Source organism: Bombina bombina, chromosome 12 (genome assembly GCF_027579735.1).
Source record: "Bombina bombina isolate aBomBom1 chromosome 12, aBomBom1.pri, whole genome shotgun sequence".
Taxonomy (NCBI): domain Eukaryota; kingdom Metazoa; phylum Chordata; class Amphibia; order Anura; family Bombinatoridae; genus Bombina; species Bombina bombina.
Window position 1 is genome coordinate 1484057 of NC_069510.1, and position 17643 is coordinate 1501699.

Sequence of the window (17643 nt, forward strand, 5' to 3'; positions counted from 1 at the left end):
CCCTTTAAATGAACAATGACTAATGTGGACTTTCCTGCCACCAATCTCTCCAAGGACACAGGGATCAGGAAAGGATGGTACCACAGCTTCCCTAGGGAAACTGCTCCCTAAGTTTCATTGCAATTTGCACAGCCCTTCCATAAACAGGCTGGTAAATGATTAATGAAGAGGTCAGAGCCAGGAATCTGAGACAAGGGAGAGGGGCGGAGAGAAGAATAGGAGTCAGTATAGGAAGGTGTGAGGCTGGCACAGATCAGGAGGGCGAGGGATACACATGGCGTGGGCAACTGAGCAATAGAGCCTGGCACTGTAGGACTACAGAACCAGCAATATATGGCTACAGGTAAGGACCACCATGCAACTTGATAGGAGGCACACACCACCTGTCATATTGTGATCATTGTTATTTTGCTATCTGGGTACACAGTGCGCTGCAGCTTTTCTGCCAGTTTCTGGGTTAGTAAATAGTATGCCCATGTGTTGTCTTCAGTATAGAGAAAGCTTCTTATTATTACCTGAGCCAACTAAAGTAGTTAAGTCTGTCTATATAATGCCCCAACTGAGTATGGCCCATGTCTGCTATCAATGGCTTCACCAAACAGTTACATTATTATTATACTTTATTTATGAAGCGCCATCATATTCCGCAGCGCTGTCCATGGATACAGTTCATTTAAATAAAACAATAATATAAAACTTCTAATACACATTCAAAATATACAAACACAGACAGGAGGGATTGAGGGCCCTATTCCCGTGGGAACTTACAATCTAGAAGGGTAGGAGGTTGAGAAACAGGAGGTGAGGACTGCAAGATTGAGAAATATGTTATTGAGTGTATTATATTGTGTAGTTCACACACACACACACACATCACATCCCTGTTCTACTGACACAGTTATATTACTGAGTGTATTATATTGTATAGTCTCACACACACCACATCACATCCCTGTTCTACTGACACAGTTATATTACTGAGTGTATTATATTGTATAGTCTCACACACACACATCACATCCCTGTTCTACTGACACAGTTATATTACTGAGTGTATTATATTGTATAGTCTCACACACACACCACATCACTGTGCTACTGACACAGTTATATTACTGAGTGTATTATATTGTATAGTCTCACACACACACTACATCCCTCTACTGACACAGTTATATTACTGAGTGTATTATGTTGTATAGTCTCACACACACACCACATCACTGTGCTACTGACACAGTTATATTACTGAGTGTATTATATTGTATAGTCTCACACACACACCACATCACTGTTCTACTGACACAGTTATATTACTGAGTGTATTATATTGTATAGTCTCACACACACACTACATCCCTCTACTGACACAGTTATATTACTGAGTGTATTATATTGTATAGTCTCACACACACACACACACCACATCCCTGTTCTACTGACACAGTTATATTACTGAGTGTATTATATTGTATAGTCTCACACACACATCACATCCCTGTTCTACTGACACAGTTATATTACTGAGTGTATTATATTGTGTAGTCTCACACACACATCACATCCCTGTTCTACTGACACAGTTATTTTACTGAGTGTATTATATTGTATAGTCTCACACACACACCACATCCCTGTTCTACTGACACAGTTATATTACTGAGTGTATTATATTGTATAGTCTCACACACACACACACACACCACATCCCTGTTCTACTGACATAGTTATATTACTGAGTGTATTAGATTGTATAGTCTCACACACACACACACACACACACACACCACATCCCTCTACTGACACAGTTATATTACTGAGTGTATTATATTGTATAGTCTCACACACACACTACATCCCTGTTCTACTGGCACAGTTATATTACTGAGTGTATTATATTGTATAGTCTCACACACACACCACATCCCTCTACTGACAGTTATATTACTGATTGTATTATATTGTATAGTCTCACACACACACATCACACCACATCCCTCTACTGACACAGTTATATTACTGAGTGTATTATATTGTATAGTCTCACACTCACACACCACATCACTGTGCTACTGACACAGTTATATTACTAAGTGTATTATATTGTATAGTCTCACACACACACACACCACATCCCTCTACTGACACAGTTATATTACTGAGTGTATTATATTGTATAGTCTCACACACACACATCACATCCCTGTTCTACTGACACAGTTATATTACTGAGTGTATTATATTGTATAGTCTCACACACACCACATCCCTCTACTGACACAGTTATATTACTGAGTGTATTACATTGTATAGTCTCACACACACACCACATTCCTGTTCTACTGACACAGTTATATTACTGAGTGTATTATATTGTATAGTCTCACACACACACACACACCACATCCCTCTACTGACACAGTTATATTACTGAGTGTATTATATTGTATAGTCTCACACACACACACCACATTCCTGTTCTACTGACACAGTTATATTACTGAGTGTATTATATTGTGTAGTCTCACACACACACACCACATCACTGTGCTACTGACACAGTTATATTACTGAGTGTATTATATTGTATAGTCTCACACACACACCACATCACTGTTCTACTGACACAGTTATATTACTGAGTGTATTATATTGTATAGTCTCACACACACACCACATCACTGTTCTACTGACACAGTTATATTACTGAGTGTATTATATTGTGTAGTCTCACACACACACACCACATCACTGTGCTACCGACACAGTTATATTACTGAGTGTATTATATTGTGTAGTCTCACACACACACCACATCCCTCTACTGACACAGTTATATTACTGAGTGTATTATATTGTATAGTCTCACACACACACATCACATCACTGTGCTACTGACACAGTTATATTACTGAGTGTATTTTATTGTATAGTCTCACACACACACTACATCCCTGTTCTACTGACACAGTTATATTACTGAGTGTATTATATTGTATAGTCTCACACACACACACACCACATCCCTCTACTGACACAGTTATATCACTGAGTGTATTATATTGTATAGTCTCACACACACACCACATCCCTCTACTGACACAGTTATATTACTGAGTGTATTATATTGTGTAGTCTCACACACACCACATTCCAGTTCTACTGACACAGTTATATTACTGAGTGTATTATATTGTGTAGTCTCACACACACACCACATCCCTCTACTGACACAGTTATATTACTGAGTGTATTATATTGTATAGTCTCACACACACACACCACATCCCTCTACTGACACAGTTATATTACTGAGTGTATTATATTGTGTAGTCTCACACACACACCACATCCCTCTACTGACACAGTTATATTACTGAGTGTATTATATTGTATAGTCTCACACACACACCACATCCCTGTTCTACTGACACAGTTATATTACTGAGTGTATTATATTGTGTAGTCTCACACACACACACCACATCCCTCTACTGACACAGTTATATTACTGAATGTATTATATTGTATAGTCACACACACACACCACATCACTGTGCTACTGACACAGTTATATTACTGAGTGTATTATATTGTGTAGTCTCACACACACACCACATCCCTCTTCTACTGACACAGTTATATTACTGAGTGTATTATATTGTATAGTCACACACACACACCACATCCCTCTACTGACACAGTTATATTACTGAGTGTATTATATTATATAGTCTCACACACACATCACTTCCCTGTTCTACTGACACAGTTATATTACTGAGTGTATTATATTGTGTAGTCTCACACACACCACATCCCTCTTCTACTGACACAGTTATATTACTGAGTGTATTATATTGTATAGTCTCACACACACACCACATCCCTCTACTGACACAGTTATATTACTGATTGTATTATATTGTGTAGTCTCACACACACATCACATCCCTATACGGACACAGTTATATTACTGAATGTATTATATTGTATAGTCTCACACACACACATCACATCCCTCTACTGACACAGTTATATTACTGAGTGTATTATATTGTATAGTCTCACACACACACATATCACATCCCTCTACTGACACAGTTATATTACTGAATGTATTTTATTGTATAGTCTCACACACACACTACATCCCTGTTCTACTGACACAGTTATATTACTGAGTGTATTTTATTGTATAGTCTCACACACACACTACATCCCTGTTCTACTGACACAGTTATATTACTGAGTGTATTTTATTGTATAGTCTCACACACACACTACATTCCTGTTCTACTGACACAGTTATATTATTGAGTGTATTATATTGTATAGTCTCACACACACACACACCACATCCCTCTACTGACACAGTTATATTGTTGAGTGTATTTTATTGTATAGTCACACACACACACCACATCCCTGTTCTACTGACACAGTTATATTACTGAGTGTATTTTATTGTATAGTCTCACACACACACTACATCCCTGTTCTACTGACAAAGTTATATTACTGAGTGTATTTTATTGCATAGTCTCACACACACACTACATCCCTCTACTGACACAGTTATATTACTGAGTGTATTTTATTGTATAGTCTCACACACACACTACATTCCTGTTCTACTGACACAGTTATATTATTGAGTGTATTTTATTGTATAGTCACACACACACACCACATCCCTGTTCTACTGACACAGTTATATTACTGAGTGTATTTTATTGTATAGTCTCACACACACACTACATCCCTGTTCTACTGACACAGTTATATTACTGAGTGTATTATGTTGTATAGTCTCACACACACACCACATCCCTCTACTGACACAGTTATATTACTGATTGTATTATATTGTGTAGTCTCACACACACATCACATCCCTCTACGGACACAGTTATATTACTGAGTGTATTATATTGTATAGTCTCACACACACACATCACATCCCTCTACTGACACAGTTATATTACTGAATGTATTATATTGTATAGTCACACACACCACATCCCTGTTCTACTGACACAGTTATATTACTGAGTGTATTATATTGTATAGTCACACACACACACACCACATCCCTGTTCTACTGACACAGTTATATTACTGAGTGTATTATATTGTATAGTCTCTCACACACACACACACACACCACATCCCTGTTCTACTGATATAGTTATATTACTGAGTGTATTATATTGTATACTCTCACACACACACCACATCCCTGTTCTACTGACACAGTTATATTACTGAGTGTATTATATTGTGTAGTCTAACACACACACCACATCCCTCTACTGACACAGTTATATTACTGAGTGTATTATATTGTATACTCTCACACACACACCACATCCCTGTTCTACTGACACAGTTATATTACTGAGTGTATTATATTGTGTAGTCTAACACACACACCACATCCCTCTACTGACACAGTTATATTACTGAGTGTATTATATTGTATAGTCTCACACACACACACACACACACACCACATCCCTGTTCTACTGACACAGTTATATTACTGAGTGTATTATATTGTGTAGTCTAACAGACACACCACATCCCTGTTCTACTGACACAGTTATATTACTGAGTGTATTATATTGTATAGTCTCACACACACACCACATCCCTGCTCTACTGACACAGTTATATTACTGAGTGTATTATATTGTGTAGTCTCACACACACACCACATCCCTCTACTGACACAGTTATATTACTGAGTGTATTATATTGTATAGTCTCACACACACACCACATCCCTGTTCTACTGACACAGTTATATTACTGAGTGTATTATATTGTATAGTCTCACACACACCACATCCCTGTTCTACTGACACAGTTATATTACTGAGTGTATTTTATTGTATAGTCTCACACACACACACTACATCCCTGTTCTACTGACACAGTCATATTAGTGAGTGTATTAGATTGTATAGTCTCACACACACACACCACATCACTGTGCTACTGACACAGTTATATTACTGAGTGTATTATATTGTATAGTCTCACACACACACATCACATCACTGTGCTACTGACACAGTTATATTACTGAGTGTATTATATTGTATAGTCTCACACACACACCACATTCCTGCTCTACTGACACAGTTATATTACTGAGTGTATTATATTGTATAGTCTCACACACACACACACACACACCACATCCCTCTACTGACACAGTTATATTACTGAGTGTATTATATTGTATAGTCTCACACACACATCACATACCTGTTCTACTGACACAGTTATATTACTGAGTGTATTATATTGTATAGTCTCACACACACACACACCACATCCCTCTACTAACACAGTTATATTACTGAGTGTATTATATTGTATAGTCACACACACACCACATCCCTGTTCTACTGACACAGTTATATTACTGAGTGTATTATATTGTGTAGTCTCACACACACACCACATCCCTGTTCTACTGACACAGTTTTTTTACTGAGTGTATTATATTGTGTAGTCTCACACACACACACCACATCCCTCTACTGACACAGTTATGTTACTGAGTGTATTATATTGTATAGTCTCTCACACACACACACACACACACCACATCCCTCTACTGACACAGTTATATTACTGAGTGTATTATATTGTATAGTCTCACACACACACCACATCCCTGTTCTACTGACACAGTTATATTACTGAGTGTATTATATTGTGTAGTCTCACACACACACCACATCCCTGTTCTACTGACACAGTTATGTTACTGAGTGTATTATATTGTATAGTCTCACACACACACACGCACACCACATCCCTGTTCTACTGACATAGTTATATTACTGAGTGTATTATATTGTATAGTCTCACACACACACACCACATCCCTCTACTGACACAGTTATATTACTGAGTGTATTATATTGTGTAGTCTCACACACACACCACATCCCTGTTCTACTGACACAGTTATATTACTGAGTGTATTATATTGTATAGTCTCTCACACACACACACCACATCCCTCTACTGACACAGTTATATTACTGAGTGTATTATATTGTATAGTCTCACACACACACACCACATCCCTGTTCTACTGACACAGTTATATTACTGAGTGTATTATATTGTGTAGTCTCACACACACACCACATCCCTGTTCTACTGACACAGTTATATTACTGAGTGTATTATATTGTATAGTCTCTCACACACACACACACACACCACATCCCTCTACTGACACAGTTATATTACTGAGTGTATTATATTGTGTAGTCTCACACACACACACCACATCCCTGTTCTACTGACACAGTTATATTACTGAGTGTATTATATTGTATAGTCTCACACACTCACACACAACATCCCTCTACTGACACAGTTATATTACTGAGTGTATTATATTGTGTAGTCTCACACACACACCACATCCCTCTACGGACACAGTTATATTACTGAGTGTATTATATTGTATAGTCTCACACACACACATCACATCCCTCTACTGACACAGTTATATTACTGAATTTATTATATTGTATAGTCACACACACACACCACATCCCTGTTCTACTGACACAGTTATATTACTGAGTGTATTATATTGTGTAGTCTCACACACACACACCACATTCCTGTTCTACTGACACAGTTATATTACTGAGTGTATTATATTGTATAGTCTCACACACACACCACATCCCTCTACTGACACAGTTATATTACTGATTGTATTATATTGTGTAGTCTCACACACACATCACATCCCTCTACGGACACAGTTATATTACTGAGTGTATTATATTGTATAGTCTCACACACACACACATCACATCACTCTACTGACACAGTTATATTACTGAATGTATTATATTGTATAGTCACACACACACACACCACATCCCTGTTCTACTGACACAGTTATATTACTGAGTGTATTATATTGTATAGTCTCACACACACACACACCACATCCCTGTTCTACTGACAGTTATATTACTGAGTGTATTATATTGTGTAGTCTCACACACACACACACACACCACATCACTGTGCTACTGACACAGTTATATTACTGAGTGTATTATATTGTGTAGTCTCACACACACACCACATCCCTCTACTGACACAGTTATATTACTGAGTGTATTATATTGTATAGTCTCACACACACACATCACATCCCTCTACTGAAACAGTTATATTACTGAGTGTATTATATTGTATACTCTCACACAAACACCACATCCCTGTTCTACTGACACAGTTATATTACTGAGTGTATTATATTGTATAGTCTCACACACACACACCACATCCCTCTACTGACACAGTTATATTACTGAGTGTATTATATTGTGTAGTCTCACACACACACACACCACATCCCTGTTCTACTGACACAGTTATATTACTGAGTGTATTATATTGTGTAGTCTCACACACACACCACATTCCTGTTCTACTGACACAGTTATATTACTGAGTGTATTATATTGTATAGTCTCACACACACACACACACACACCACATCCCTCTACTGACACAGTTATATTACTGAGTGTATTATATTATATTGTATAGTCACACACACACACCACATCCCTCTACTGACACAGTTATATTACTGATTGTATTATATTGTATAGTCTCACACACACCACATCCCTCTTCTACTGACACAGTTATATTACTGATTGTATTATATTGTGTAGTCTCACACACACATCACATCCCTCTACGGACACAGTTATATTACTGAGTGTATTATATTGTATAGTCTCACACACACACACATCACATCCCTCTACTGACACAGTTATATTACTGAGTGTATTATATTGTATAGTCTCACACACACACCACATCCCTGTTCTACTGACACAGTTATATTACTGAGTGTATTATATTGTATAGTCTCACACACACACCACATCCCTGTTCTACTGACACAGTTATATTACTGAGTGTATTTTATTGTATAGTCTCACACACACACTACATGCCTGTTCTACTGACACAGTTATATTACTGAGTGTATTTTATTGTATAGTCTCACACACACACTACATCCCTGTTCTACTGACACAGTTATATTACTGAGTGTATTTTATTGTATAGTCTCACACACACACTACATCCCTGTTCTACTGACACAGTTATATTACTGAGTGTATTTTATTGTATAGTCTCACACACACACTACATCCCTGTTCTACTGACACAGTTATATTACTGAATGTATTATATTGTATAGTCACACACACACACCACATCCCTGTTCTACTGACACAGTTATATTACTGAGTGTATTTTATTGTATAGTCTCACACACACACACTACATCCCTGTTCTACTGACACAGTTATATTACTGAGTGTATTATATTGTATAGTCACACACACACACCTCATCCCTGTTCTACTGACACAGTTATATTACTGTGTGTATTTTATTGTATAGTCTCACACACACACTACATCCCTGTTCTACTGACACAGTTATATTACTGAGTGTATTATATTGTGTAGTCTCACACACACACTACATCCCTGTTCTACTGACACAGTTATATTACTGAGTGTATTATATTGTATAGTCTCACACACACACACACTACATCCCTGTTCTACTGACACAGTTATATTACTGAGTGTATTATATTGTATAGTCTCACACACACACACACTACATCCCTGTTCTACTGACACAGTTATATTACTGAGTGTATTATATTGTATAGTCACACACACACACCACATTCCTGTTCTACTGACACAGTTATATTACTGAGTGTATTATATTGTGTAGTCTCACACACACACCACATCCCTGTGCTACTGACACAGTTATATTACTGAGTGTATTATATTGTATAGTCTCACACACACACACACACACACACACACACACACACACCACATCCCTCTACTGACACAGTTATATTACTGAGTGTATTATATTGTATAGTCACACACACACACTACATCCCTCTACTGACACAGTTATATTACTGAGTGTATTATACTGTGTAGTCTCACACACACATCACACCACTGTGCTACTGACACAGTTATATTACTGAGTGTATTATATTGTATAGTCTCACACACACACTACATCCCTCTACTGACACAGTTATATTACTGAGTGTATTATATTGTGTAGTCTCACACACACATCACACCACTGTGCTACTGACACAGTTATATTACTGAGTGTATTATATTGTGTAGTCTCACACACACATCACACCACTGTGCTACTGACACAGTTATATTACTGAGTGTATTATATTGTATAGTCACACACACACACTACATCCCTCTACTGACACAGTTATATTACTGAGTGTATTATATTGTGTAGTCTCACACACACATCACACCACTGTGCTACTGACACAGTTATATTACTGAGTGTATTATATTGTATAGTCTCACACACACACTACATCCCTCTACTGACACAGTTATATTACTGAGTGTATTATATTGTGTAGTCACACACACACACCATATACCCGTAAGGGAACAAATTAAGGACAATTGTTATATTATTATTTAGATAGAGCTCACAGTTTCAACCTCTTTCCTCCGTTAGGATGTTCCATAGTGTTCTAGCAGTGCTAGGTTTTAGCGCATGAGGACGGCATGGAACATCCTACCTTATATTGCGTCCTGCAGCTTCCCCCTTTGATGCAAAAAAGAATCTGACAGGGGGCGTTCGGATGTTAACACTTTGATAAAAGCACAAGGGGGTTAAACACATTTCCAATTTACTTTTGCAGCACTATACAAATAAATATTATTATTAATAATAAATAAATTGTTCCATTCTCTTGATATCCTGGGATAAGCATAAGGCTATCCTACGTACTAACTAATGCCTGTGATAAGCATAAGGCTATCCTACGTACTAACTAATGCCTGGGATAAGCATAAGGATATCTTATGTACTAATTACTGCCTGTGATAAGCATAAAGCTATCTTATGTACTAATTACTGCCTGTGATAAGCATAAGGCTATCTTATGTACTAATTACTGCCTGTGATAAGCATAAAGCTATCTTATGTACTAATTACTGCCTGCGATAAGCATAAAGCTATCTTATGTACTAATTACTGCCTGTGATAAGCATAAAGCTATCTTATGTACTAATTACTGCCTGTGATAAGCATAAAGCTATCTTATGTACTAATTACTGCCTGTGATAAGCATAAAGCTATCTTATGTACTAATTACTGCCTGTGATAAGTATAAGGCTATCTTATGTACTAATTACTGCCTGTGATAAGCATTAGGCTATCTTATGTACTAATTATTGCCTGTGATAAGTATAAGGCTATCCTATGTACTAACTAATGTATGTGATAAGCTTAAGGCTATCTTATGTACTAACTAATGTATGTGATAAGCATAAGGCTATCTTATGTACTAACTAATGTATGTGATAAGTATAAGGCTATCTTATGTACTAATTACTGCCTGTGATAAGTATAAGGCTATGTTATGTACTAATTACTGCCTGTGATAAGCATAAGGCTATCTTATGTACTAATTACTGCCTGTGATAAGCATAAGGCTATCTTATGTACTAATTATTGCCTGTGATAAGCATAAGGCTATCTTATGTACTAATTACTGCCTGTGATCAGTATAAAGCTATCTTATGTACTAATTACTGCCTGTGATAAGGATAAGGATATCTTATATACTAATTACTGCCTGTGATAAGCATAAAGCTATCTTATGTACTAATTACTGCCTGTGATAAGCATAAAGCTATCTTATGTACTAATTACTGCCTGTGATAAGCATAAAGCTATCTTATGTACTAATTACTGCCTGTGATAAGCATAAGGATATCTTATGTACTAATTACTGCCTGTGATAAGCATAAAGCTATCTTATGTACTAATTACTGCCTGTGATAAGCATAAAGCTATCTTATGTACTAATTACTGCCTGTGATAAGCATAAAGCTATCTTATGTACTAATTACTGCCTGTTATAAGTATAAGGCTGTCTTATGTACTAATTACTGCCTGTGATAAGCATAAGGCTATCTTATGTACTAATTACTGCCTGTGATAAGCATAAGGCTATCTTATGTACTAATTACTGCCTGTGATAAGTATAAGGCTATCTTATGTACTAATTGCTGCCTGTGATAATCATAAGGCTATCTTATGTACTAACTAATGTATGGGATAAGCATAAGGCTATCTTATGTACTAATTACTGCCTGTGATAATCATAAGGCTATCTTATGTACTAATTACTGCCTGGGATAAGCATATGGATATCTTATGTACTAACTAATGTATGTGATAAACATAAGGCTATCTTATGTACTAATTACTGCCTGTGATAAGTATAAGGCTATCTTATGTACTAATTACTGCCTGTGATAAGTATAAGGCTATCTTATGTACTAATTACTGCCTGTGATAATCATAAGGCTATCTTATGTACTAACTAATGTATGGGATAAGCATAAGGCTATCTTATGTACTAATTACTGCCTGTGATAATCATAAGGCTATCTTATGTACTAATTACTTCCTGGGATAAGCATAAGGCTATCTTATGTACTAATTACTGCCTGGGATAAGCATATGGATATCTTATGTACTAACTAATGTATGTGATAAACATAAGGTTATCTTATTTACTAATTACTGCCTGTGATAAGTATAAGACTATCTTATGTACTGATTACTGCCTGTGATAAGCATAAGGCTATCTTATGTACTAATTACTGCCTGTGATAAGCATTAGGCTATCTTATGTACTAAATACTGCCTGTGATAATCATAAGGCTATCTTATGTACTAATTACTGCCTGTGATAAGTATAAGGCTAGCCTATGTACTAATTACTGCCTGTGATAAGCATAAGGCTATCTTATGTACTAACTAATGTATGTGATAAGCATAAGGCTATCTTATGTACTAATTACTGCCTGTGATAAGCATAAGGCTATCTTATGTACTAATTACTGCCTGTAATAAGTATACGGCTATCTTATGTACTTATTTCTGCCTGTGATAAGCATAAGGCTATCTTATGTACTAATTACTGCCTGTGATAAGTATAAGGCTATCTTATGTACTAACTAATGTATGGGATAAGTATAAGGCTATCTTATGTACTAACTAATGTATGTGATAAGCATAAGGCTAGCCTATGTACTAACTAATGTATGTGATAAGCATAAGGCTATCCTATGTACTAATTACTGCCTGTGATAAGCATAAAGCTATCTTATGTACTAATTACTGCCTGTGATAAGTATAAGGCTATCTTATGTACTAATTACTGCCTGTGATAATCATAAGGCTATCTTATGTACTAACTAATGTATGGGATAAGCATAAGGCTATCTTATGTACTAATTACTGCCTGTGATAATCATAAGGCTATCTTATGTACTAATTACTGCCTCGGATAAGCATATGGATATCTTATGTACTAACTAATGTATGTGATAAACATAAGGCTATCTTATGTACTAATTACTGCCTGTGATAAGTATAAGGCTATCTTATGTACTGATTACTGCCTGTGATAAGCATAAGGCTATCTTATGTACTAATTACTGCCTGTGATAAGCATTAGGCTATCTTATGTACTAAATACTGCCTGTGATAATCATAAGGCTATCTTATGTACTAATTACTGCCTGTGATAAGTATAAGGCTAGCCTATGTACTAATTACTGCCTGTGATAAGCATAAGGCTATCTTATGTACTAACTAATGTATGTGATAAGCATAAGGCTATCTTATGTACTAATTACTGCCTGTGATAAGCATACAGCTATCTTATGTACTAACTAATGTATGGGATAAGTATAAGGCTATCTTATGTACTAACTAATGTATGTGATAAGCATAAGGTTAGCCTATGTACTAACTAATGTATGTGATAAGCATAAGGCTATCCTATGTACTAATTACTGCCTGTGATAAGCATAAGGCTATCTTATGTACTTATTACTACCTGTGATAAGCATAAGGCTATCCTACTTACTAACTAATGTATGGGATAAGTATAAGGCTATCTTATGTACTAACTAATGTATGTGATAAGCATAAGGCTATCCTACTTACTAACTAATGTATGGGATAAGTATAAGGCTATCATATGTACTAATTACTGCCTGTGATAAGCATAAGGCTAACCTATGAACTAATTACTGCCTGTGATAAGCATAAGGCTATCTTATGTACTAACTAATGTATGTGATAAGCATAAGGCTATCCTATGTACTAAATACTGCCTGTGATAAGCAAAAGGCTATCTTATGTACTAATTACTGCCTGTGATAAGTATAAGGCTATCTTATGTACTAATTACTGCCTGTGATAAGCATAAGCTATTTTATGTACTAATTACTGCCTGTGATAAGCATAAAGCTATCTTATGTACTAATTACTGCCTGTGATAAGCATAAAGCTATCTTATGTACTAATTACTGCCTGTGATAAGCATAAAGCTATCTTATGTACTAATTACTGCCTGTGATAAGCATAAAGCTATCTTATGTACTAATTACTGCCTGTTATAAGTATAAGGCTGTCTTATGTACTAACATAACCTAACAGGAAGTGGCAAAGAGCACCACAGCAGAGCTGTCTATATAGCTACTCCCTTAGCTCCACCCCCCAGTCATTTTCTTTGCCTACTCTAAGTACTAGGAAGGGTAAAGTGAAAGAGGTGATACAATATTAGTTTTTAATTTCTTCAAGCAAGAGTTTGTTATTTTAAATGGTACCGGTGTGTACTATTTACTCTCAGGCAGCAGATGGATGAAGACTTCTGCCTGGAGGATGATGATCCTAGCATTTGTAACTAAGATCCATTGCTGTTCCCACAGAGGCTGAGGAGTACAGGAAACTTCAGTGTGAGGAACGGTTTCATGCTATGCAGCAGTGAGGTATGTTCAGTCATATTTTTCTGGAGAGACTGTGTATTTCAGAAAGGCTGACATTATACCCAGGAGGGTAAGGGTAAGCAGTAATCCTAGAGCTAAAAGAAGGGCATTACTTAGCTTGCATATGGGGCCAATTACATATATGGTTGACACTGAATTGCAAATGTTTGTGAGCAAACGTTTTTTGATTTGGGAGTGCTTTAACGTTTTTGTGGGCAATAACGTTTTGGGCAAGCTTTATTAAGGGCACACATGGCTTAACTTTTGGGTCTCAGAACCCACATGGCTAGTTATAACTGCTCTAGTGCAGTTCTTTAAGGCTGAGGAAACATCGAGTGAGATGGGCGGGGCCTATTTTCGAGTCTCAGATGCGCAGTTAGTTTTATCAACAAGCAGCAAGCTCTAACTTTTGAGGGCCCTGGTGTATGTTTTGGGCCAAATTGAAGCTTTTAACCCACATTTTCAATCCCTGAGGGCAGGTAGGGCCACAGCAGGGCTGTGGCAAGGTGCTGGGAGTGTTTTTTTCCGTATCTGGGCCTATTTTCGATCCGGTTTGGAAATTAAGGGGTTAATTGTTAAAAAAAATTGTGGTGCAATCTTACCTACCTATATTGTGTCTACATACAAAATTTTTAAAAATTTGGTGCATGTTTAGGCTGTTTTGCAGAACGTGTATACGTTTTTTCTCTTAAAGGCGCAGTACCGTTTTTTAAGATTGTTATTTTTTTCACTAAATAAAGTGTTTTCATACTTGTTTGTAGTCATTACTAGCCTGTTCAACATGTCTGACATTGAGGAAAGTCAATGTTCAATATGGTTAGAAGCCATTGTGGAACCTCCGCTTAGAATGTGTCCCTCATGCACTAAAAGTATGTCGCAGGATGATTCTCAGTCAGAAGAGAATCAAGTTTTGCCATCTAATTCTCCCCAAGTGTCATAACCGTTAACGCCCGCACAAGTGACGCCAAGTACTTCTAGTGCGTCTAATTCTTTCACCCTGCAAGATATGGCAGCAGTTATGAATAATACCCTCACAGAGGTTTTATCTAAGCTGCCGGGGTTGCAGGGGAAGCGCAGTAGGACTGGTGTGAGAACAAATGATGAGCCCTCTGACGCTTTATTAGCCATTTCCGATGTACCCTCACAATGTTCTGAAGTGAGGGATTTGCTGGCTGAGGGAGAGCTTTCTGATTCAGGAAATATGTTCCCTCAGACAGATTCAGATATGACGGCTTTTAAATTTAAACTAGAACACCTCCGCTTATTGCTCAGGGAGGTTTTAGCGACTCTGGATGATTGTGACCCTATTGTAGTTCCAGAGAAATTGTGTAAAATGGACAGGTTCCTGCCTACACTGATGTTTTTCCGGTCCCTAAGAGGATTTCGAAAATTGTTACTAAGGAGTGGGATAGACCAGGTATTCCAATCGCTCCCCCTCCTACTTTTAAGAAAATGTTTCCCATATCTGACGCTGTGCGGGACTTGTGGCAGATGGTCCCTAAGGTGGAGGGAGCTATTTCTATCCTGGCTAAGCGTACAACTATACCTATTGAGGACAGTTGTGCTTTCAAAGATCCTATGGATAAAAAATTAGAGGGTCTCCTGAAGAAAATATTTGTTCATCAAGGTTTTCTTCTCCAACATATAGCGTGCATTGTTCCTGTAACTACTGCAGCGTCCTTTTGGTTCGAGGCTCTGGAAGAGGCTCTTCAGGTTGAGACCCCATTAGATGATATTCTGGATAGAATTAGGGCTCTCACGCTAGCTAATTCTTTCATTACAGATGGTGCTTTTCAATTGGCTAAATTTGCGGCGAAAAATTCAGGTTTTGCCATTTTAGTGCATAGAGCGTTATGGCTTAAGTCCTGGTCTGCTGACGTGTCATCAAAAGCTAAGCTTTTAGCCATCCCTTTCAAGGGTAAGACCCTATTCCGTCCTGAACTGAAAGAGATCATTTCAGACATCACTGGAGGGAAAGGCCATGCCTTTCCTCAGGATAGGAGACGAATAAAATGAGGACCAAACAAAATAATTTTCGTTCCTTTCGAAACTTCAAAGGTGGTCCCTCTACCTCTTCCCCTGCCGCAAAGCAAGAGGGGAATTTTGCTCAATCCAAGTCAGTCTGGAGACCTAATCAGACTTGGAACAAGGGTAAATAGGCCAAGAAGCCCGCTGCTGCCACCAAGACAGCATGAAGGGGTAGCCCCCGATCCGGGACCGGATCTAATAGGGGGCAGACTTTCTCTCTTCGCTCAGGCTTGAGCAAGAGACGTTCAGGACTCCTGGGCTTTAGAAATAGTAACCCAGGGGTATCTTCTAGATTTCAAAGATTCTCCCCCAAGGGGGAGAATCTATCTTTCTCAATTGTCTGTAAACCAGACAAAAAGAGAGGCATTCTTACGCTGTGTAGAAGACCTATATACCATGGGAGTGATCTGCCCAGTTCCGGAAACAGAACAGGGGCAAGGGTTCTACTCCAATCTGTTTGTGGTTCCCAAAAAAGAGGGAACTTTCAGACCAATTTTGGATCTCAAGATCATAAACAAATTCCTCAGAGTCCCATCCTTCAAGATGGAGACCATTCAGACTATTTTGCCGATGATCCAGGAGGGTCAATATATGACCACCGTGGACTTAAAGGATGCGTATCTACACATTCCTATCCACAAAGATC

At 37.5% G+C, this 17643-nt stretch overlaps 1 protein-coding gene across 1 annotated transcript in view; it reads left to right on the forward strand.

Annotated features, from left to right (window-relative positions):
• Nucleotides 1–209: 209 nt before the first annotated feature.
• PRRT1B (proline rich transmembrane protein 1B) overlaps nt 210–17643 on the forward strand; it is a 169459-nt gene continuing 152025 nt past the window's right edge. The window contains exon 1 of the mRNA XM_053696240.1: nt 210–343. Within this exon, the coding sequence (XP_053552215.1) occupies nt 334–343 (10 nt within the window). The 5' untranslated portion in view covers nt 210–333. The remainder of the gene's footprint in view (nt 344–17643) is intronic.